Source organism: Labrus mixtus, chromosome 6 (genome assembly GCF_963584025.1).
Source record: "Labrus mixtus chromosome 6, fLabMix1.1, whole genome shotgun sequence".
Taxonomy (NCBI): domain Eukaryota; kingdom Metazoa; phylum Chordata; class Actinopteri; order Labriformes; family Labridae; genus Labrus; species Labrus mixtus.
This window is the reverse complement of record NC_083617.1, coordinates 137,790-165,000: the sequence shown is the minus strand read 5'-3', so window position 1 is coordinate 165,000 and position 27,211 is coordinate 137,790. Positions and strand designations below refer to the sequence as shown.

The 27,211-nt window shown below is 41.9% G+C and overlaps 2 protein-coding genes across 2 annotated transcripts in view; one reads left to right on the top strand and one right to left on the bottom strand.

The window, feature by feature from the left end:
- sanbr (SANT and BTB domain regulator of CSR) overlaps nucleotides 1-1,319 on the top strand; it is a 21,274-nt gene extending 19,955 nt beyond the window's left edge. The window contains exons 18-21 of the mRNA XM_061039367.1: nucleotides 234-307; nucleotides 383-471; nucleotides 683-765; nucleotides 1,121-1,319. Of these exons, the coding sequence (XP_060895350.1) occupies nucleotides 234-307; nucleotides 383-471; nucleotides 683-765; nucleotides 1,121-1,157 (283 nt within the window). The 3' untranslated portion in view covers nucleotides 1,158-1,319. The remainder of the gene's footprint in view (nucleotides 1-233; nucleotides 308-382; nucleotides 472-682; nucleotides 766-1,120) is intronic.
- On the bottom strand, nucleotides 1,320-27,156 carry polr1b (RNA polymerase I subunit B). Its single transcript, XM_061039366.1, has 15 exons — nucleotides 26,911-27,156; nucleotides 25,641-25,808; nucleotides 25,373-25,519; nucleotides 25,124-25,256; nucleotides 24,862-24,998; nucleotides 21,551-21,774; nucleotides 7,574-7,745; nucleotides 7,306-7,477; nucleotides 6,948-7,229; nucleotides 4,661-4,794; nucleotides 4,419-4,589; nucleotides 3,142-3,298; nucleotides 2,857-3,053; nucleotides 2,539-2,789; nucleotides 1,320-2,322 (listed from the first exon to the last, which is right to left on the bottom strand). Exons 1-15 carry the CDS (start codon nucleotides 27,082-27,084, stop codon nucleotides 1,440-1,442), a joined length of 3,402 nt encoding a protein of 1,133 aa, XP_060895349.1. The 5' UTR covers nucleotides 27,085-27,156; the 3' UTR covers nucleotides 1,320-1,439.
- Between the last annotated feature and the right edge of the window lie 55 nt (nucleotides 27,157-27,211).

Genomic DNA, 27,211 nt, shown 5'->3' with positions numbered 1-27,211 from the left:
ACCACTATCATCATCATCATCACCACCACCACCGTCATCACTATCACCATCATCACCACTATCATCACCATCATCATCACCACCACTATCACCATCATCACCACTATCATCATCACCACCATCATCATCACCACTATCACCATCATCACCACCACTATCACCATCATCACCACTATCACCATCATCATCACTATCATCATCATAAAGTAAAGATGTGTGTGTGTGTGTTACAGGGTGAGTGTGCAGAAGAGTAAGTGGGACAGTTCTCGCTCTCTGAGGTTCAATCAGGACGCTCAGAGGGAGGAAGGTGAGTCTTATTCATACAAATAATCTTTAATTGATTTTTTTAATGATTAACATTAGATTTTGTTTTGTGGGTCAGACCAACGCAGGATGGTGGAGATCATCGGTCACCTGACCAAGATGAGGTTCGGAGATCAGGAACAGAGCAGGTCTAAAGATAATAAAGAGGTGAGAACAGAGACTCAGACACACACACCTGATTGTTTTTGTTCTCTACTCGCTGCTCTGTGTTCCCGGGTATTCTTGTGTCAAGTGTTTTCTGGGATTCCCTAATATGAAACCTGCCCCCCACCCCCACTCCAAGCCCCCATTACTCCCTCTGATTGAGAATCAGAATCACTTCATTGCTTACGCTCTCTCTCTGCTGTGTGTGTTGCAGCCTTCAGGGGGGATCTATGCCAGACTGGAGACTCAGTTTAAGAGTTCATCTCAGAGCAGACAGAGTGCAGAGAAGACCCCCAGGTATAACACACACACACACACACACACACACACACACACACACACACACACACACACACACACACACACACACACACACACACACACACACACACACACACACACACACACACACACACACACACACACACACACACACACACACACACACACACACACACACACACACACACACACACACACACACACACACACACACACACACAGACACACACAGAGACACACACACACACACACACACACACACACACACACACACACACACACACACACACACACACACACACACACACACACACACACACACACACACTCACACACACTCACACACACACTAACAGTGTGGTCTCTGCAGGTCGAAGCTTCGTTACGCTCAGATCAGAACAACATGAAGACCTGATGCAGAAACAGGAGGAGGATCTGTGCTGCTGTTTAAATGTTTACTGTGATGTTCTTCATTCAGCAGCTTCTTCACATATATATAATAAATGTTCTTCCTGTCCACTAGGGGGCAGTGTGTCATAAAGCGAAAAATAAACTGAAGAACACCTTCATGCAGTTTCTTTCTTTATTTCTGAAAAACACTTAAAGATCAAAAAACGTCTCGTTCACTTCTGCTCAGTCTCTGCAGCTTCATGGTCTCCTGACCGGTCAGCTGATCTCTCAGGTGGATCTCACTTCACCTGCAGTCTCACTCGGATGTTCATGGCCGCCAGCTCAGCAACAAAGTACCTGAACACATAGGGCACGGACACCGTGTCGATGGCGTCGCTGCTCTCGCACAACAAGCACACCGTCCGGCGCTGCCTCAGGGACGACCAATAGGGAGGGGGCTTCTCGAGCAGGGGGGACAGCAGGCTGCCACAGTCCACGCACACCTGAGCCACGGAGCGGTCGGAGCAGGTGAACAGACGGTCGTGAAGCAGGAACGAGGATCCGTGAGCGAGCAGGGCGTCTCGCTCCATCTCTCCGAACCGGATCCCCCCCTGGATGTTCCTCCCCCCCACCGGCTGGTTGGTCACTTTGTCCCGGGCCCCCGTCGTCCTCACCTGGAACTTATCGGAGACCATGTGACGCAGACGCTGGTAGTAAACGACCCCGATGAAGATGTTGGCCTCGAGCTCCTGGCCGCTCAGCCCGCTGTACAGACGCTCCGTCCCGTAGAAGTTATAGCCGCCAGCCCGCAGCATCTCGCCAAAATATTCCAGCGCCGCGTTGTCCTCTGAGAATCTGAAGGGTGTTGCGTCGTGGCTAAGGCCGTGCAGGGCGCCAGACTTCCCCGCCATGCTCTCGATCAACATGCCGATGGTCATACGAGACGGGAAGCCGTGCGGGTTGAACAGAATGTCGGGGCTCATGCCCGTCTCGCTGAACGGCATGTCCTCCGCTGGCCACAGGCGGGACAGGATGCCCTTCTGACCGTGGCGGCTGGCGAACTTGTCCCCGATGGTCGGGTTACGAGGGATTCGAACCGTGATGCAGACTCGTTTGAAACGACCGGAGCCGGAGTCGTTACTGCAGATCTTTATGTTGTCGACCACGCACGACTCCTGGTTCCTTCAGAGAGAGAGAGGAGGCGGAGCTTATTGTGAGCAGAGACTGAAGAGTTCATAAAATACTAATGTAATATTTATTTATATTGTAACTGTTTTAACTGTTTCTATATTTAAAGGTCAGTTTAACATGTTCTTAAGGGTTAGGGTATGATGTCATAATGTAATTGTGATGTCATAATGTAGTGATGATGTCATAATGTCGTTATAAAGTTGTTACTTGTAGAAGGTGATGAAACTTTGTCCCGTGTTCAGGTTGATGTATCCGTAGAACGGGTCTCCGTACTGCAGCGTGGCGCCTATGTGAGGCAGACCGTCAGCGTCCAGTTTGTCCGCCACTTTGGGGTCTCCGGGTTTGGTCCCGAACACGACGCTGTCGTCACCCCGAACTTTATCTGCGAGGTCGACCAGCTCCGTCTTAATGATGCTGCCGTGAGCGAAGCCACGCTCCCACGACGACTTGTTGACGATCTGAGGAGAAACACCTGAGTCAGCTCTTCTTCTACTGTTTATTAAAAGGTGCTGCAGAGGCGCTCACCATGGCGTCCTCCATGTCATATCCTGTGTAGGAGATGACGGCCACGATGGCGTTGGTGCCGCTCGGGTAGTTGTCGAGGTCGTAGCGGTCGTACATTGAGGGTCGGACCAGAGGGCTCTGAGGGGTCTGCAGTCGGTACAGTTTGTTATCAGAGCGGTCCCTGAAGGAGTGCAGGGGAAACCCCATAGTCTGCTTACCTGAGGACAGACACACACACACATACACACTTTCATTATATTAATGATAACCTCTGCATGTGTGTGTGTGTGTGTGTCTCACACTTACCCATCTGACACTGGTACATGTTCCTCGGGCTCTGGTTGTGGTCGGAGTACGGGATGAAGTTAGCGACCACGCTCAGCATGCTGTGAGGAAACAGTTCCTGATGAGTCGTCACGCCGGCCTCCACCTCGCCCTCCGTCACGCCCACGTTGATGTAGAGCTGGACCAGAACCATCAATAACCAATAATCAATAAACTGGACCACAAGAAGAACCAGGGGTGCCAACTCATCAGGGATGAAAAAGGTGACATGGATCCAAACTCCCTAGGGGGGTCCGGGGGCATGCTCCCCCCCCCCCCCCCCCCCCGGGAAGACTTTTTTAAAATATCAGCTTTAAATTGTGAATTTACAGAAGATTTTATCATTCAGACTAAAGAAGCAAACAATAAGAAAAACACAATTGCTTGTCGATATCTATGTTCTGTTGCTCCCAACCTTCAGTCCCTTTTTATAAATGGGATGAATTTGCAGAACAGGTCTTACCATGTTCCACTAAGAGGTGATGCGAAGGACAGTCACTCTGCAGGTATCTCTCAGAGTCTGAGAGAACATCATCATACAGTCATCAAGTGTGACAATATTTTCTCTTCTATCATTAAATATGAAACATTATAACATATGAACCTGATGTTTTATCTCCTGCTGGTTTTCATTAAGTTTATATTCCCTCTCTTATTACATGTGTTGACACTTTAATGTTTCCTGAGATAATAATGAAGCAGAGAGCTGGATGAAGTTACCTTCAGCACACATAACTCTCTCTCTTTACCTCTGGATACCAAACAGTAAATATGATCAGACAGGATGTTGAACAGAAAGGTTAGCTCGCTAACCAGACGTTGAATCTTTCCACAGTGTTTTCACAGAAAAGTAACGTTATGTAAATTTGCCATGTGCTGCACATTGAGACTCATTAGATCAGGTTTCATGCTTCTTGCGGTCGGCGCGAGAATGGTCCGCGGGCGTGGAGAGTCTGAGCGCCCAGCCGAGATTTTTGTAACAACGCAGACGAGTTCGTGCCGACTGCGTTGTAATGATTGGCTGCAGGGCCCGTAAGTACTTTCTTCAGGCCGTGTTGAGCAATCAGATCGCTCTGACCGCAATCAGAAACGACTTAATGTTTGCGGGACCGTGCTCGCCGGCCGCAAGAAGCATGACAGCTCGCGTCGCAGATTTGACCAGACTGGACCAGAAGAAGAACCATCAATAATCAACAAACTGGACCAGAAGAAGAACCATCAATAATCAACAAACTGTGAGATATGAAACACCTGCATACCTGCTCGAAGGTCCCGATCAGTTCCTGCCTCCCCAGACTCAGGTTCCTGACAGGACGGACCATCCTGCAGGGCGTGGTGAACAGGAACAGTCCCGGGTACAGACTGGACTTACCCGTCTTAGGAACCAGAGCCACCTCAGTCCACGGAGGGATCTTCTTCTCCTTCAGCACCTGAAGGGTCAAAGGTTAAACCTCAGCTACCTGTGCAGGTAGTCAGTGGTGTTCAGAGTCAGCTGTCCTACCTTAAAGCTGCGAATGGAGTCCACCACCACCTGAGCCAGATCCTCCTCCACCCAACCCACCACGGCCCCGTCCAGCACCACCGGGTAACAGTCTGAGAATGCACGACCAGGTGAACCGTCCACCGGGGTCACACCTGAAACATCACCACACTGGATCAGTCATCCAACCATTCATCCAACCATCATCCATCAGTCATCCATCCATCCATCAGTCATCCATCCATCACCCATCCATCAATCATCCATCAATCATCCATCCATCAATTATCCATCCATCAGTCATCCATCCATCATCCAATCATCCATCAGTCATCCATCCATCCATCACCCATCCATCAATCATCCATCCATCAGTCATCCATCCATCATCCATCCATCAATCAGCCATCCCTCAGTCATCCAGCAATCATCCATCATCAATCATCCATCCATCCTCCATCAGTCATCCATCCATCAATCATCCATCATCCATCAATCATCCATCAGTCATCCATCATCCATCAATTATCCATCAATCATCCATCAGTCATCCATCCATCAATCATCCATCAGTCATCCATCAGTCATCCATCCATAAATCATCCATCCAGCAATCATCGATCCATCAGTCATCCATCCATACATCAGTCATCCATCCATCCATCACCCATCCATCAATTATCCATCCATCAGTCATCAATCATCCATCCAGCAATCATCCATCCATCACCCATCCATCAATTATCCATCCATCAATCATCCATCCATCAATCATCCATCAGTCATCTATCAATCATCCATCAATCATCCATCCATCCATCAATTATCCATCCATCATCCAATCATCCATCAGTCATCCATCCATCCATCACCCATCCATCAGTCATCCATCAATAATCCATCCATCAGTCATCCATCCATCATCCATCAGTCATCCATCCATCATCCATCAATCAGCCATCCCTCAGTCATCCAGCAATCATCCATCATCAATCATTCATCCATCCTCCATCCATCATCCATCAATCATCCATCAGTCATCCATCAATCATCCATCAGTCATTCATCAATCATCCATCAGTCATCCATCATCCATCAATTATCCATCAATCATCCATCAGTCATCCATCAGTCATCCATCCATCAATCATCCATCAGTCATCCATCAGTCATCCATCAATCATCCATCCAGCAATCATCGATCCATCAGTCATCCATCCATACATCAGTCATCCATCCATCCATCAGTCATCCATCCATCCATCAGTCATCCATCCATCCATCAATTATCCATCCATCAGTCATCAATCATCCATCCAGCAATCATCCATCAGTCAGTCATCCATCCATCCATCACCCATCCATCAATTATCCATCCATCAATCATCCATCCATCAGTCATCCATCAGTCATCAATCATCCATCCATCAATCATCCATCCATCAGTCAGTCATTAATCATCCATCCCTCAGTCATCCATCAGTCATCCATCAATCAATCATCAATCATCTATCCATCAGTCATCCATCCATAAATCATCCAGCAATCATCCATCCATCAGTCATCAATCATCCATCCATCAGTCATCAATCATCCATCCATCATCCATCATCAATCATCCATCCATCCTCCATCAGTCATCCATCCATCAATCATCCATCCATCAACCATCCATCAATCATCCATCAGTCATCCATCCATCATCCATCCAGCAATCATCCATCCATCAGTCATCCATCCATCCGTCATCCATCCATCCATCACCCATCCATCAATTATCCATCAGTCATCCATCAGTCATCCACCAATCATCCATCCATCACCCATCCATCAGTCATCCATCACCCATCCATCAATCATCCATCCATCAGCCATCCATCAGTCATCCATCAATCAATCATCCATCCATCAATCATCCATCCATCATCCATCAGTCATCCATCATCCATCAGTCATCCATCCTCCATCATCCATCAATCATCCATCCTCCATCAATCATCCATCCATCAATCAATCATCCATCCATCAATCATCCATCAGTCATCCATCCTCCATCATCCATCAATCATCCATCATCCATCAATCATCCATCAGTCATCCATCCTCCATCATCCATCAATCATCCATCAGTCATCCATCCTCCATCATCCATCCTCCATCCTCCAATCATCCATCATCCATCATCCATCAATCATCCATCAGTCATCCATCCTCCATCATCCATCAGTCATCCATCCTCCAATCATCCATCATCCATCAATCATCCATCAATCATCCGTCATCAGATTTGTTTGATCCATGGACTAACCGAGCGAGCAGAGCAGCGCCGGTAGACTGACGGTTGAAAGACTCTGAGCTACGATCTCACAGCTGGCCGTCATGTGGTTCATGAGTCCGCAGGGCTCGCCGTCGGGCGTGTGGACGGGACACAGGAAGCCCCACGACTCAGGAAGAAGTTTCCGGACAGATGTGGTCCTCATCTTGGCGAAGGCGGCTCCTCGGTGCACGCAGCGGAAGTGAGACAGGTATCTGATGAAGTTGAGTTTGTCAGCGACGACGCACAGCCCCGTGTTCTGGAGCATGCCCAGACCTGAACACAAAGAACCAGTTACTACAGGCAGGAAGTCTGCATTATAAACAGGAAGTAACAGGCCTGTGGTCAGTACCGGTTTTTGAGTTCAGGTTCCCCGTGGCGAGCAGGTACTCAAAGGGTTTAGTGAGGTCAGAGCCCGTGTTGAAGATCTTCAACACGTTCTCAGCAGTCCAGCCTCCACTGAGTCTGCTGCCCCGCTTATCAAAGGAGAGCTTCACCGACACCAACCAGGCCGCCAGGCGCTCCTGTGGGGGGGGGGGTTAAAAAATCTGAACGTGGTCTGATGGACTACTGTCAAGTTGAAATGTTTAGATCAGCTCATCTCTCAGGTATAGTCTCACCTTCAGGAACATGAGGTACAGCTGACCTGGAGTCAGAACCTCCTGACACATAATGCTGTCTGGGTTTTCCTCCAAACACTCCTGTTTAGCAAAGGTGAACAACTTCCTGGTCATCATACACAGCAGGTGAAACTTTTCTATGTCAGAGCGCAGGTGGATCAGGATACACTCACTGTAACACACAGAAACACAAAGATATAACACACACACACACACACTGTAACACACAGAAACACAAAGATATAACACACACACACACTGTAACACACAGAAACACAAAGATATAACACACACACACACTGTAACACACAGAAACACAAAGATATAACACACACACACACACACACACTGTAACACACAGAAACACAAAGATATAACACACACACACACTGTAACACACAGAAACACAAAGATATAACACACACACACACTGTAACACACAGAAACACAAAGATATAACACACACACACACTGTAACACACAGAAACACAAAGATATAACACACACTCACACACTGTAACACACAGAAACACAAAGATATAACACACACACACACACTGTAACACACAGAAACACAAAGATATAACACACACACACAGAAACACACAGAAACACAAAGATATAACACACACACACAGAAACACACAGAAACACAAAGATATAACACACACACACTGTAACACACAGAAACACAAAGATATAACACACACACACAGAAACACACAGAAACACAAAGATATAACACACACACACAGAAACACACAGAAACACAAAGATATAACACACACACACACTGTAACACACAGAAACACAAAGATATAACACACACACACACACACACACAGAAACACACAGAAACACAAAGATATAACACACACACACACACTGTAACACACAGAAACACAAAGATATAACACACACACACACAGAAACACACAGAAACACAAAGATATAACACACACACACACACACTGTAACACACAGAAACACAAAGATATAACACACACACACACTGTAACACACAGAAACACAAAGATATAACACACACACACTGTAACACACAGAAACACAAAGATATAACACACACACACACTGTAACACACAGAAACACAAAGATATAACACACACACACACACACACACAGAAACACAAAGATATAACACACACACACACTGTAACACACAGAAACACAAAGATATAACACACACACACACTGTAACACACAGAAACACAAAGATATAACACACACACACACTGTAACACAAAGATATAACACACACACACACTGTAACACACAGAAACACAAAGATATAACACACACACACACTGTAACACACAGAAACACAAAGATATAACACACACACACACACACACACTGTAACACACAGAAACACAAAGATATAACACACACACACACTGTAACACACAGAAACACAAAGATATAACACACACACACACACTGTAACACACAGAAACACAAAGATATAACACACACACACTGTAACACACAGAAACACAAAGATATAACACACACACACACACTGTAACACACAGAAACACAAAGATATAACACACACACACTGTAACACACAGAAACACAAAGATATAACACACACACACACTGTAACACACAGAAACACAAAGATATAACACACACACACACACACACACACTGTAACACACAGAAACACAAAGATATAACACACACACACTGTAACACACAGAAACACAAAGATATAACACACACACACACACTGTAACACACAGAAACACAAAGATATAACACACACACACTGTAACACACAGAAACACAAAGATATAACACACACACACACTGTAACACACAGAAACACAAAGATATAACACACACACACACTGTAACACACAGAAACACAAAGATATAACACACACACACACACACACAGAAACACAAAGATATAACACACACACACACACTGTAACACACAGAAACACAAAGATATAACACACACACACACTGTAACACACAGAAACACAAAGATATAACACACACACACTGTAACACACAGAAACACAAAGATATAACACACACACACACTGTAACACACAGAAACACAAAGATATAACACACACACACACTGTAACACACAGAAACACAAAGATATAACACACACACACACACACAGAAACACAAAGATATAACACACACACACACTGTAACACACAGAAACACAAAGATATAACACACACACTCACTGTAACACACAGAAACACAAAGATATAACACACACACACACACACACACAGAAACACAAAGATATAACACACACACACACTGTAACACACAGAAACACAAAGATATAACACACACACACACTGTAACACACAGAAACACAAAGATATAACACACACACACACACTGTAACACACAGAAACACAAAGATATAACACACACACACACACTGTAACACACAGAAACACAAAGATATAACACACACACACACACTGTAACACACAGAAACACAAAGATATAACACACACACTCACTGTAACACACAGAAACACAAAGATATAACACACACACACACACACACTGTAACACACAGAAACACAAAGATATAACACACACACACACTGTAACACACAGAAACACAAAGATATAACACACACACACACACTGTAACACACAGAAACACAAAGATATAACACACACACACTGTAACACACAGAAACACAAAGATATAACACACACACACACTGTAACACACAGAAACACAAAGATATAACACACACACACTGTAACACACAGAAACACAAAGATATAACACACACACACTGTAACACACAGAAACACAAAGATATAACACACACACACACTGTAACACACAGAAACACAAAGATATAACACACACACTCACTGTAACACACAGAAACACAAAGATATAACACACACACACTGTAACACACAGAAACACAAAGATATAACACACACACACTGTAACACACAGAAACACAAAGATATAACACACACACACACTGTAACACAAAGATATAACACACACACACACTGTAACACAAAGATATAACACACACACACACAGAAACACAAAGATATAACACACACACACACAGAAACACAAAGATATAACACACACACACACAGAAACACAAAGATATAACACACACACACACACTGTAACACACAGAAACACAAAGATATAACACACACACACACACACACACACACACTGTAACACAAAGATATAACACACACAGAAACACAAAGATATAACACACACACACACACTGTAACACACAGAAACACAAAGATATAACACACACACACACACTGTAACACACAGAAACACAAAGATATAACACACACACACACTGTAACACACAGAAACACAAAGATATAACACACACACACACACACAGAAACACAAAGATATAACACACACACACACACACTGTAACACACAGAAACACAAAGATATAACACACACACACACACACAGAAACACAAAGATATAACACACACACACACACACACAGTAACACACAGAAACACAAAGATATAACACACACACACACAGTAACACACAGAAACACAAAGATATAACACACACACACACACACTGTAACACACAGAAACACAAAGATATAACACACACACACACACACACACTGTAACACACAGAAACACAAAGATATAACACACACACACACTGTAACACACAGAAACACAAAGATATAACACACACACACACACACACAGAAACACAAAGATATAACACACACACACACACACTGTAACACACAGAAACACAAAGATATAACACACACACACACTGTAACACACAGAAACACAAAGATATAACACACACACACACTGTAACACAAAGATATAACACACACACACAGAAACACAAAGATATAACACACACACTGTAACACACAGAAACACAAAGATATAACACACACACACACTGTAACACACAGAAACACAAAGATATAACACACACACACACACACACACACTGTAACACAAAGATATAACACACACACACTGTAACACACAGAAACACAAAGATATAACACACACACACACAGAAACACAAAGATATAACACACACACACACTGTAACACACAGAAACACAAAGATATAACACACACACACACACACACAGAAACACAAAGATATAACACACACACTCACTGTAACACACAGAAACACAAAGATATAACACACACACACACTGTAACACACAGAAACACAAAGATATAACACACACACACACACACACACACTGTAACACAAAGATATAACACACACACACTGTAACACACAGAAACACAAAGATATAACACACACACACACAGAAACACAAAGATATAACACACACACACACTGTAACACACAGAAACACAAAGATATAACACACACACACACACACACAGAAACACAAAGATATAACACACACACACACTGTAACACACAGAAACACAAAGATATAACACACACACACACACACACAGAAACACAAAGATATAACACACACACACACTGTAACACACAGAAACACAAAGATATAACACACACACACACACACACAGAAACACAAAGATATAACACACACACACAGAAACACAAAGATATAACACACACACTCACTGTAACACACAGAAACACAAAGATATAACACACACACTCACTGTAACACACAGAAACACAAAGATATAACACACACACACACACACACACACTGTAACACACAGAAACACAAAGATATAACACACACACACTGTAACACACAGAAACACAAAGATATAACACACACACACACTGTAACACACAGAAACACAAAGATATAACACACACACACACTGTAACACAAAGATATAACACACACACACACACACACTGTAACACACAGAAACACAAAGATATAACACACACACACACACACACACACAGTAACACACAGAAACACAAAGATATAACACACACACACACAGTAACACACAGAAACACAAAGATATAACACACACACACACACACACTGTAACACACAGAAACACAAAGATATAACACACACACACACACACTGTAACACACAGAAACACAAAGATATAACACACACACACACACTGTAACACACAGAAACACAAAGATATAACACACACACACACACTGTAACACACAGAAACACAAAGATATAACACACACACACACTGTAACACACAGAAACACAAAGATATAACACACACACACACACACTGTAACACACAGAAACACAAAGATATAACACACACACACACACACACACACTGTAACACACAGAAACACAAAGATATAACACACACACACACTGTAACACACAGAAACACAAAGATATAACACACACACACACTGTAACACACAGAAACACAAAGATATAACACACACACACACTGTAACACACAGAAACACAAAGATATAACACACACACACACACTGTAACACACAGAAACACAAAGATATAACACACACACTCACTGTAACACACAGAAACACAAAGATATAACACACACACACACACACACACACACACACACACACACACTGTAACACACAGAAACACAAAGATATAACACACACACACACACACTGTAAACACACAGAAACACAAAGATATAACACACACACACACACAGAAACACAAAGATATAACACACACACACACTGTAACACACAGAAACACAAAGATATAACACACACACACAGAAACACACAGAAACACAAAGATATAACACACACACACACTGTAACACACAGAAACACAAAGATATAACACACACACACACTGTAACACAAAGATATAACACACACACACACACACACTGTAACACACAGAAACACAAAGATATAACACACACACACACACACACACACAGTAACACACAGAAACACAAAGATATAACACACACACACACAGTAACACACAGAAACACAAAGATATAACACACACACACACACACACTGTAACACACAGAAACACAAAGATATAACACACACACACACACACTGTAACACACAGAAACACAAAGATATAACACACACACACACACTGTAACACACAGAAACACAAAGATATAACACACACACACACACTGTAACACACAGAAACACAAAGATATAACACACACACACACTGTAACACACAGAAACACAAAGATATAACACACACACACACACACTGTAACACACAGAAACACAAAGATATAACACACACACACACACACACACACTGTAACACACAGAAACACAAAGATATAACACACACACACACTGTAACACACAGAAACACAAAGATATAACACACACACACACTGTAACACACAGAAACACAAAGATATAACACACACACACACTGTAACACACAGAAACACAAAGATATAACACACACACACACACTGTAACACACAGAAACACAAAGATATAACACACACACTCACTGTAACACACAGAAACACAAAGATATAACACACACACACACACACACACACACACACACACACACACTGTAACACACAGAAACACAAAGATATAACACACACACACACACACTGTAAACACACAGAAACACAAAGATATAACACACACACACACACAGAAACACAAAGATATAACACACACACACACTGTAACACACAGAAACACAAAGATATAACACACACACACAGAAACACACAGAAACACAAAGATATAACACACACACACACTGTAACACACAGAAACACAAAGATATAACACACACACACACACACTGTAACACACAGAAACACAAAGATATAACACACACACACACTGTAACACACAGAAACACAAAGATATAACACACACACACACTGTAACACACAGAAACACAAAGATATAACACACACACTCACTGTAACACACAGAAACACAAAGATATAACACACACACACACACACTGTAACACACAGAAACACAAAGATATAACACACACACACACTGTAACACACAGAAACACAAAGATATAACACACACACACACACACTGTAACACACAGAAACACAAAGATATAACACACACACACACACACTGTAACACACAGAAACACAAAGATATAACACACACACACACACACTGTAACACACAGAAACACAAAGATATAACACACACACACACTGTAACACACAGAAACACAAAGATATAACACACACACACAGAAACACACAGAAACACAAAGATATAACACACACACACACTGTAACACACAGAAACACAAAGATATAACACACACACTCACTGTAACACACAGAAACACAAAGATATAACACACACACACACACACACAGAAACACAAAGATATAACACACACACACACTGTAACACAAAGATATAACACACACACACACACACACAGAAACACAAAGATATAACACACACACACACACACACAGAAACACAAAGATATAACACACACACACACACACACAGAAACACAAAGATATAACACACACACACACACACACAGAAACACAAAGATATAACACACACACACACACACACACACACTCACTGTAACACACAGAAACACAAAGATATAACACACACACACAGAAACACAAAGATATAACACACACACACTGTAACACACAGAAACACAAAGATATAACACACACACTCACTGTAACACACAGAAACACAAAGATATAACACACACACACACACACACACACACACTGTAACACACAGAAACACAAAGATATAACACACACACACACACACACACTGTAACACACAGAAACACAAAGATATAACACACACACACACAGAAACACAAAGATATAACACACACACACACACAGAAACACAAAGATATAACACACACACACACACACACTGTAACACACAGAAACACAAAGATATAACACACACACGCACTGTAACACACAGAAACACAAAGATATAACACACACACACACACACAGAAACACAAAGATATAACACACACACACACACTGTAACACACAGAAACACAAAGATATAACACACACACACACTGTAACACACAGAAACACAAAGATATAACACACACACACACAGAAACACAAAGATATAACACACACACACACAGAAACACAAAGATATAACACACACACACTGTAACACACAGAAACACAAAGATATAACACACACACACTGTAACACACAGAAACACAAAGATATAACACACACACACACAGAAACACAAAGATATAACACACACACACTGTAACACACAGAAACACAAAGATATAACACACACACACACTGTAACACACAGAAACACAAAGATATAACACACACACACACACACACACACAGAAACACAAAGATATAACACACACACACACTGTAACACACAGAAACACAAAGATATAACACACACACACACAGAAACACAAAGATATAACACACACACACACAGAAACACAAAGATATAACACACACACACTGTAACACACAGAAACACAAAGATATAACACACACACACACTGTAACACACAGAAACACAAAGATATAACACACACACACAGTAACACACAGAAACACAAAGATATAACACACACACACACTGTAACACACAGAAACACAAAGATATAACACACACACACTGTAACACACAGAAACACAAAGATATAACACACACACACACACTGTAACACACAGAAACACAAAGATATAACACACACACACACACACACTGTAACACACAGAAACACAAAGATATAACACACACACACAGAAACACACAGAAACACAAAGATATAACACACACACACACACACAGAAACACAAAGATATAACACACACACACACAGAAACACAAAGATATAACACACACACACACTGTAACACACAGAAACACAAAGATATAACACACACACACACACACACACACACACACACACACACACTGTAACACACAGAAACACAAAGATATAACACACACACACACTGTAACACACAGAAACACAAAGATATAACACACACACACACACACACACTGTAACACACAGAAACACAAAGATATAACACACACACAGAAACACAAAGATATAACACACACACACTGTAACACACAGAAACACAAAGATATAACACACACACACAGAAACACAAAGATATAACACACACACACACTGTAACACACAGAAACACAAAGATATAACACACACACACACTGTAACACACAGAAACACAAAGATATAACACACACACACACACACACTGTAACACACAGAAACACAAAGATATAACACACACACACACACACACACACTGTAACACACAGAAACACAAAGATATAACACACACACACACACACTGTAACACACAGAAACACAAAGATATAACACACACACACACACACACACTGTAACACACAGAAACACAAAGATATAACACACACACACACTGTAACACACAGAAACACAAAGATATAACACACACACACACACACTGTAACACACAGAAACACAAAGATATAACACACACACACACTGTAACACAAAGATATAACACACACACACACACACACTGTAACACACAGAAACACAAAGATATAACACACACACACACACACACTGTAACACACAGAAACACAAAGATATAACACACACACACACACAGAAACACAAAGATATAACACACACACACACACACACACTGTAACACACAGAAACACAAAGATATAACACACACACACACACTGTAACACACAGAAACACAAAGATATAACACACACACACTGTAACACACAGAAACACAAAGATATAACACACACACACACACACTGTAACACACAGAAACACAAAGATATAACACACACACACACACACACTGTAACACACAGAAACACAAAGATATAACACACACACACACTGTAACACACAGAAACACAAAGATATAACACACACACACTGTAACACACAGAAACACAAAGATATAACACACACACACACTGTAACACAAAGATATAACACACACACACACACACACTGTAACACACAGAAACACAAAGATATAACACACACACACTGTAACACACAGAAACACAAAGATATAACACACACACACAGAAACACAAAGATATAACAAACACACACACACACACACACACACACACACACACTGTAACACACAGAAACACAAAGATATAACACACACACACTGTAACACAAAGATATAACACACACACACACACACACACACTGTAACACACAGAAACACAAAGATATAACACACACACACTGTAACACAAAGATATAACACACACACACACACACACACACTGTAACACACAGAAACACAAAGATATAACACACACACACTGTAACACAAAGATATAACACACACACACACACACACACACTGTAACACACAGAAACACAAAGATATAACACACACTGTAACACACAGAAACACAAAGATATAACACACACACACACACTGTAACACACAGAAACACAAAGATATAACACACACACACACTGTAACACACAGAAACACAAAGATATAACACACACTGTAACACACACACACACACTGTAACACACACACACACACACACACACACTGTAACACACACACACACACACACACACACACACACACACAGAAACACAAAGATAACACACACACACACACACACACACACACAGAAACACAAAGATATAACACACACACACACACTGTAACACACACACACACAAACACACACACACACACTGTAACACACACACACACACACACACACACACACACACACACTCACTGTAACACACAGAAACACAAAGATATAACACACACACACACACACTCACTGTAACACACAGAAACACAAAGATATAACACACACACACACACACACAGAAACACAAAGATATAACACACACACACACACACAGAAACACAAAGATATAACACACACACACACACACAGAAACACAAAGATATAACACACACACACACACACAGAAACACAAAGATATAACACACACACACACACACACAGAAACACAAAGATATAACACACACACACACTGTAACACACAGAAACACAAAGATATAACACACACACACACACACACACTGTAACACACACACACACTGTAACACACACACACACACGGTAACACAGTGTGTAGTGTTTATTGTGTATATTCAGTGTGTAGTATTTGTTGTGTATATTCAGTGTGTAGTGTTTGTTGCGTATATTCAGTGTGTAGTATTTGTTGTGTATATTCAGTGTGTAGTGTTTATTGTGTATACTGAGTGTGTAGTAATTGTTGTGTATATTCAGTGTGTAGTGTTTATTGTGTATATTGAGTGTGTAGTAATTGTTGTGTATATTCAGTGTGTAGTGTTTATTGCGTATATTGAGTGTGTAGTATTTGTTGTGTATATTCAGTGTGTAGTGTTTATTGTGTATATTGAGTGTGTAGTAATTGTTGTGTATATTCAGAGTGTAGTGTTTATTGTGTATATTCAGTGTGTAGTAATTGTTGTGTATATTCAGAGTGTAGTGTTTATTGCGTATATTCAGTGTGTAGTATTTGTTGTGTATATTCAGTGTGTAGTATTTGTTGTGTATATTCAGTGTGTAGTGTTTATTGTGTATATTCAGTGTGTAGTGTTTATTGCGTATATTCAGTGTGTAGTATTTGTTGTGTATATTCAGTGTGTAGTGTTTGTGTATATTCAGTGTGTAGTATTTGTTGTGTATATTCAGTGTGTAGTATTTGTTGTGTATATTCAGTGTGTATTTGTTGTGTATATTCAGTGTGTAGTGTTTGTGTATATTCAGTGTGTAGTGTTTATTGCGTATATTCAGTGTGTAGTATTTGTTGTGTATATTCAGTGTGTAGTGTTTGTTGTGTATATTCAGTGTGTAGTATTTGTTGTGTATATTCAGTGTGTAGTGTTTGTGTATATTCAGTGTGTAGTGTTTATTGTGTATATTCAGTGTGTAGTATTTGTTGTGTATATTCAGTGTGTAGTATTTGTTGTGTATATTCAGTGTGTAGTGTTTGTGTATATTCAGTGTGTAGTGTTTATTGCGTATATTCAGTGTGTAGTATTTGTTGTGTATATTCAGTGTGTAGTATTTGTTGTGTATATTCAGTGTGTAGTGTTTGTGTATATTCAGTGTGTAGTATTTGTTGTGTATATTCAGTGTGTAGTGTTTATTGTGTATATTCAGTGTGTAGTGTTTGTTGTGTATATTCAGTGTGTAGTATTTGTTGTGTATATTCAGTGTGTAGTGTTTGTTGCGTATATTCAGTGTGTAGTATTTGTTGTGTATATTCAGTGTGTAGTATTTGTTGTGTATATTCAGTGTGTAGTGTTTGTGTATATTCAGTGTGTAGTGTTTGTGTATATTCAGTGTAGTGTTTATTGCGTATATTCAGTGTGTAGTGTTTATTGTGTATATTCAGTGTGTAGTGTTTATTGCGTATATTCAGTGTGTAGTATTTGTTGTGTATATTCAGTGTGTAGTATTTGTTGTGTATATTCAGTGTGTAGTGTTTGTGTATATTCAGTGTGTAGTGTTTATTGCGTATATTCAGTGTGTAGTGTTTATTGTGTATATTCAGTGTGTAGTGTTTGTTGTGTATATTCAGTGTGTAGTATTTGTTGTGTATATTCAGTGTGTAGTGTTTGTTGTGTATATTCAGTGTGTAGTATTTGTTGTGTATATTCAGTGTGTAGTGTTTATTGCGTATATTCAGAGTGTAGTGTTTATTGTGTATATTCAGTGTGTATTTGTTGTGTATATTCAGTGTGTAGTGTTTGTGTATATTCAGTGTGTAGTGTTTATTGTGTATATTCAGTGTGTAGTGTTTATTGTGTATATTCAGAGTGTAGTGTTTATTGTGTATATTCAGAGTGTAGTGTTTATTGTGTATATTCAGTGTGTAGTGTTTATTGCGTATATTCAGAGTGTAGTGTTTGTTGTGTATATTCAGAGTGTAGTGTTTGTGTATATTCAGTGTGTATTTGTTGTGTATATTCAGTGTGTAGTGTTTGTTGTGTATATTCAGTGTGTAGTGTTTGTTGTGTATATTCAGTGTGTAGTATTTGTTGTGTATATTCAGTGTGTAGTATTTGTTGTGTATATTCAGTGTGTATTTGTTGCGTATATTCAGTGTGTAGTATTTGTTGTGTATATTCAGTGTGTAGTGTTTGTTGTGTATATTCAGTGTGTAGTGTTTATTGTGTATATTCAGAGTGTAGTGTTTGTTGTGTATATTCAGTGTGTAGTGTTTGTTGTGTATATTCAGTGTGTATTTGTTGTGTATATTCAGTGTGTAGTGTTTGTGTATATTCAGTGTGTAGTGTTTGTTGTGTATATTCAGTGTGTAGTATTTGTTGTGTATATTCAGTGTGTAGTGTTTGTTGTGTATATTCAGTGTGTAGTGTTTGTTGTGTATATTCAGTGTGTAGTGTTTGTTGTGTATATTCAGTGTGTATTTGTTGTGTATATTCAGTGTGTAGTGTTTGTGTATATTCAGTGTGTAGTGTTTGTGTATATTCAGTGTGTATTTGTTGTGTATATTCAGTGTGTAGTGTTTATTGTGTATATTCAGTGTGTAGTGTTTATTGCGTATATTCAGTGTGTAGTATTTGTTGTGTATATTCAGTGTGTAGTATTTGTTGTGTATATTCAGTGTGTATTTGTTGCGTATATTCAGTGTGTAGTGTTTGTTGTGTATATTCAGTGTGTAGTGTTTGTTGTGTATATTCAGTGTGTAGTGTTTGTTGTGTATATTCAGTGTGTAGTGTTTGTTGTGTATATTCAGTGTGTAGTGTTTGTTGTGTATATTCAGTGTATTTGTTGCGTATATTCAGTGTGTAGTATTTGTTGTGTATATTCAGTGTGTAGTGTTTGTTGTGTATATTCAGTGTGTAGTATTTGTTGTGTATATTTGGTTATACTCACTTGATCAGGTAGCGTGCACACTGCTCGTGCGTGTACCACTCAGGTAGACTCATCTTCACTCTGAATCTCTGTCCCAGGTAAGAGAGGGCGGAGCTTTGGGTGGAGCAGCCCTCATCCATCACCACACGCAGCATCTCACACACACACGACCTGAAGAACGAGTTCTCCTCCAGACCTCTCATCAGCTCCTGCTGCACCTGGACGTCCGTCCAGTCCACCAGAGCCTGCATGAGACCAGCAGGGGGCGCTATACTTTATTATTCATTCATATATTTATCAGGGCTGTCATAGTTCATCGTGATGAGGTCAGATGTTACTAAATTACAATTCTACAATTCACTTATCAGACACTTTTATCCAAAGCGACGTACATCAGAGAGTAAGAACAACACAAGCAAGGATCTAGAAAAAAGGGAACAATGTGAGTAAGAGCAAACGATCAGCTTTGAGTCTGATTGGACACACAGGTGCTGACAGGAAGTGACCAGAGGCAAAGCACAACATTGAGGGCAGTTCTTGAGAGCTCTAATCAGTATAGAAACCATCTTATAAGTCGTCGTTATCAAACAAAAACCATCGTCATTACCATCATCATCATCAATAATATGGAGACCATCATCATTAAGTTAGTAGGTATTCATGGGTCTGGGAGCTGGGTCTTGAGCTTTTTCTTAAAGGTGCAGAGGGACTCTGCAGATCACATGGAGTTTGGAAGTTCATTCCACCACCGGGGGGCGACAGAGGAGAAGAGTCTAGTCAGAGACTTAGGACCCTGTTGTGAAGGTTGGATCAGACGCCTTTCATTGGCAGAGCATAGTGGGCAGGAGGGAGTGTAATGTTTTTAATGTTTGTCCCTTCAGGCTCTCCGTAGCTAGTGGTCCTCAGTGTCTCCCTGTAGTCTCAGTGATGTAAAAGAAGGACACTGCTGCATCTTTGAATGTCTCATTTCACTTTAACAAACTCTCAGACAGCTCAGCTGATATATCTCTGTTTCTGACTGTAGCTGGGACATGTCTCTGACTGTAGCTGGGACTTGTTTCTGACTGTAGCTGGGACTTGTCTCTGACTGTTGCTGGGACTTGTTTCTGACTGAAGCTGGGACTTGTTTCTGACTGTAGCTGGGACTTGTCTCTGACTGTTGCTGGGACTTGTTTCTGACTGTAGCTGGGACTTGTTTCTGACTGTAGCTGGGACTTGTCTCTGACTGTTGCTGGGACTTGTTTCTGACTGTAGCTGTGACTTGTCTCTGTGACTTGTGGACTTGTTTCTGACTGTAGCTGTGACTTGTCTCTGGCCGTAGCTGGGACATGTCTCTGACTATAGCTGTGACTTGTCTCTGGCTGTAGCTGGGATTTCTTTCTGACTGTAGCTGGGACTTGTCTCTGACTAGCTGTGACTTGTCTCTGACTGTAGCTGGGACTTGTCTCTGTGACTTGTGGACTTGTTTCTGACTGTAGCTGTGACTTGTCTCTGGCTGTAGCTGGGACTTGTCTCTGACTGTAGCTGGGACTTGTCTCTGGCCGTAGCTGGGACTTGTTTCTGACTGAAGCTGGGACTTGTCTCTGACTGAAGCTGGAACTTGTTTCCGACTGTAGCTGGGACTTGTCTCTGACTGTTGCTGGGACTTGTTTCTGACTGAAGCTGGGACTTGTCTCTGACTGAAGCTGGAACTTGTTTCTGACTGTAGCTGGGACTTGTTTCTGACTGTAGCTGTGACTTGTCTCTGGCCGTAGCTGGGACTTGTCTCTGACTGTAGCTGGGACTTGTCTCTGTGACTTGTGGACTTGTTTCTGACTGTAGCTGTGACTCGTCTTTGGCCGTAGCTGGGACTTGTCTCTGACTATAGCTGTGACTTGTCTCTGGCTGTAGCTGGGATTTCTTTCTGACTGTAGCTGGGACTTGTCTCTGACTAGCTGTGACTTGTCTCTGACTGTAGCTGGGACTTGTCTCTGTGACTTGTGGACTTGTTTCTGACTGTAGCTGTGATTTGTCTCTGGCTGTAGCTGGGATTTCTTTCTGACTGTAGCTGGGACTTGTCTCTGACTAGCTGTGACTTGTCTCTGACTGTAGCTGGGACTTGTCTCTGACTGTAGCTGGGACTTGTTTCTGGCTGTAGCTGGGACTTGTCTCTGACTGTACCTGGGACTTGTCTCTGTGACTTGTGGACTTGTTTCTGACTGTAACTGTGACTTGTCTCTGGCTGTAGCTGGGACTTGTCTCTGACTGTAGCTGGGACTTGTCTCTGTGACTTGTTTCTGACTATAGCTGTGACTTGTCTCTGGCTGTAGCTGTGACTTGTCTCTGACTGTAGCTGGGACTTGTCTCTGGCCGTAGCTGGGACTTGTTTCTGACTGAAGCTGGAACTTGTTTCTGACTGTAGCTGGGACTTGTCTCTGACTGTTGCTGGGACTTGTTTCTGACTGAAGCTGGGACTTGTCTCTGACTGAAGCTGGAACTTGTTTCTGACTGTAGCTGTGACTTGTTTCTGACTGTAGCTGTGACTTGTCTCTGGCCGTAGCTGGGACTTGTCTCTGACTGTAGCTGGGACTTGTCTCTGTGACTTGTGGACTTGTTTCTGACTGTAGCTGTGACTCGTCTCTGGCCGTAGCTGGGACTTGTCTCTGACTATAGCTGTGACTTGTCTCTGGCTGTAGCTGGGATTTCTTTCTGACTGTAGCTGGGACTTGTCTCTGACTAGCTGTGACTTGTCTCTGACTGTAGCTGGGACTTGTCTCTGTGACTTGTGGACTTGTTTCTGACTGTAGCTGTGACTTGTCTCTGACTGTAGCTGGGACTTGTCTCTGACTAGCTGTGACTTGTCTCTGACTGTAGCTGGGACTTGTCTCTGACTGTAGCTGGGACTTGTTTCTGGCTGTAGCTGGGACTTGTCTCTGACTGTACCTGGGACATGTCTCTGTGACTTGTGGACTTGTTTCTGACTGTAACTGTGACTTGTCTCTGGCTGTAGCTGGGACTTGTCTCTGACTGTAGCTGGGACTTGTCTCTGTGACTTGTTTCTGACTATAGCTGTGACTTGTCTCTGGCTGTAGCTGGGATTTCTTTCTGACTGTAGCTGGGACTTGTCTCTGACTAGCTGTGACTTGTCTCTGACTGTAGCTGGGACTTGTCTCTGTGACTTGTGGACTTGTTTCTGACTGTAGCTGGGACTTGTCTCTGTGACTTGTGGACTTGTTTCTGGCTGTAGCTGGGACTTGTTTCTGACTGTAGCTGGGACTTGTCTCTGTGACTTGTGGACTTGTTTCTGACTGTAGCTGGAACTTGTCTCTATGACTTGTGGACTTGTTTCTGACCTTGAGAGCAAAGCCGAGTGGTATGAAGAAGAGTTCCTTCTGGAAGATGAAGTTTAACATGACCGTCCCGTTCTCCAGGTAATGCAGGTTCATGTTCACCGCAGAGTGCTCCTCCCTCACACACCTGATGGAGATACCTGAGGGAAAGGGTGGGGGGAGGGGGGGGGGGCATGGTATTACTGTACTGTGTTTTATTTAAGGTGGTATTACTGTACTGTGTGTATGATTTAAGGTGGTATTGTGATTCTTAAGGTGGAATTACCATACTGGGTGTATCCCTGTCCTCGGCTCTTCCACTTTGGTCGTGACATGGCGATGGGGTAGTTCCTCCTCGGCATGATCAACATCCTGATCACCTTCTCGATCCCGTTCACAATGAAGTACCCGCCCATTTCCTGTTCACGTCACAATAAAGCTTTATTTACAGACATGGGGGAGTGTGTGTGTGTGTGTGTGTGTGTGTGTGTGTGTGTGTGTGTGTGTGTGTGTGTGTGTGTGTGTAGTATTTCACCTGTGCCTCCTCGTGGTGTTCCACCAGCTCTCGTGGACTCAGTGCGTGCAGGTTACACAGTTTGGACTTCACCATGATCGGCAGCTGACCCAAACACTGTTTGATGATTCCTTTAGGGACGCCGTTCACCGACCAGCTGACATCCGCCTGAAAGACCACAGAGTTATTAAACTGCTGTCAGCATCACGGTCTGCACACAGACAGGAAGTCCTGACTTTATTTCAAAATAAAAGCAGAGCTGATATAAAGTTTTAAAACTTGGACTGACCACAAGCTTCCCTTTGTAGGAACTCCTCCTCCCCCGACACTCTGCAGGAAACACCTTCATCTCCCTGCAGATGCTGCCTTTGGCCACCAGGGGGCTGAACATGGTCGCTTCAACGAACGCCAAACTGATACGTTCATTTCTGACCGAAAACTCCAGAGGAGGGATCGCCTGCAAACACAGCGAGGGGGACGTCAACACAAACAAATAAACTAACGGACAAGCAAACTAACGGACAAGCAAACAAACAAACGGACAACGTTCTGAGTATCACTCGGGTTATTAGAGTAAATTAGTACATTCTACAATTCATACACATGATGTCACCGGTTAATTATGATGTCACACAGGTTAGTTATGATGTCACACAGGTTAGTTATGATGTCACTGGATAGTTATGATGTCACATGCAGGTTAGTTATGATGTCACAGGTTAATTATGATGTCACACACAGGTTAGTTATGATGTCACAGGTTAATTATGATGTCACACACAGGTTAGTTGTGATGTCACGCACAGGTTAGTTATGATGTCACAGGTTAATTATGATGTCACGCACAGGTTAGTTATGATGTCACAGGTTAGTTGTGATGTCACACACAGGTTAGTTATGATGTCACAGGTTAGTTGTGATGTCACACACAGGTTAGTTATGATGTCACAGGTTAGTTGTGATGTCACACACAGGTTAGTTATGATGTCACAGGTTAGTTGTGATGTCACACACAGGTTAGTTATGATGTCACAGGTTAGTTATGATTTCACAGGTTAGTTATGATGTCACAGGTTAGTTATGATGTCACACATTTTACTTATGATGCCACACACAGGTTACTTATGATGTCACACACAGGTTAGTTGTGATGTCACAGGTTACTTATGATGTCACACACAGGTTAGTTGTGATGTCACAGGTTAGTTATGATGTCACAGGTTAGTTATGATGTCACACACAGGTTAGTTATGATGTCACACACAGGTTAGTTGTGATGTTACAGGTTAGTTATGATGTCACAGATTAGTTATGTCACACACAGGTTAGTTGTGATGTCACAGGTTAGTTATGATGTCACAGGTTAGTTGTGAAGTCACAGGTTAGTTATGACTTGTTAGTTATAAATGAACCCGTATTAACTACAAGCCTCTTTAACATGGAGGTCAGAGGACTACAGATGAAAAGTAGCGTTTACCCATGTTACGAATAATCACGTGTTTACGTAGGTTACGTATAATCACGTGTTTTATCCTAAATAAAGTGAAGTGAACTCGGACCTGAACGACCCGGCTCAGTCCGTCACAGACCGCCTGGTCAAAGGACTCGATGTGGGCTCGGGTCAGGTCCTGGACCGCCGCGTGCTGCTCGTCCTCCAGGTGTCCAAAGCCGTCCCGGGTCAGGTTTTTCAGACTCGGTCCGGTCTGCAAGTTAGTCCACTTTGTAGAGTCCATGATGGACCAGGACTACATGTGAATGTTTACTGCACGTGCACAATGAGCCCGGAACTACGTCACCGGAAATGCTTATTTTATTCTTCTGCTGTAGGCTAATTCGTACATGTTGGGATCCACCGCCACC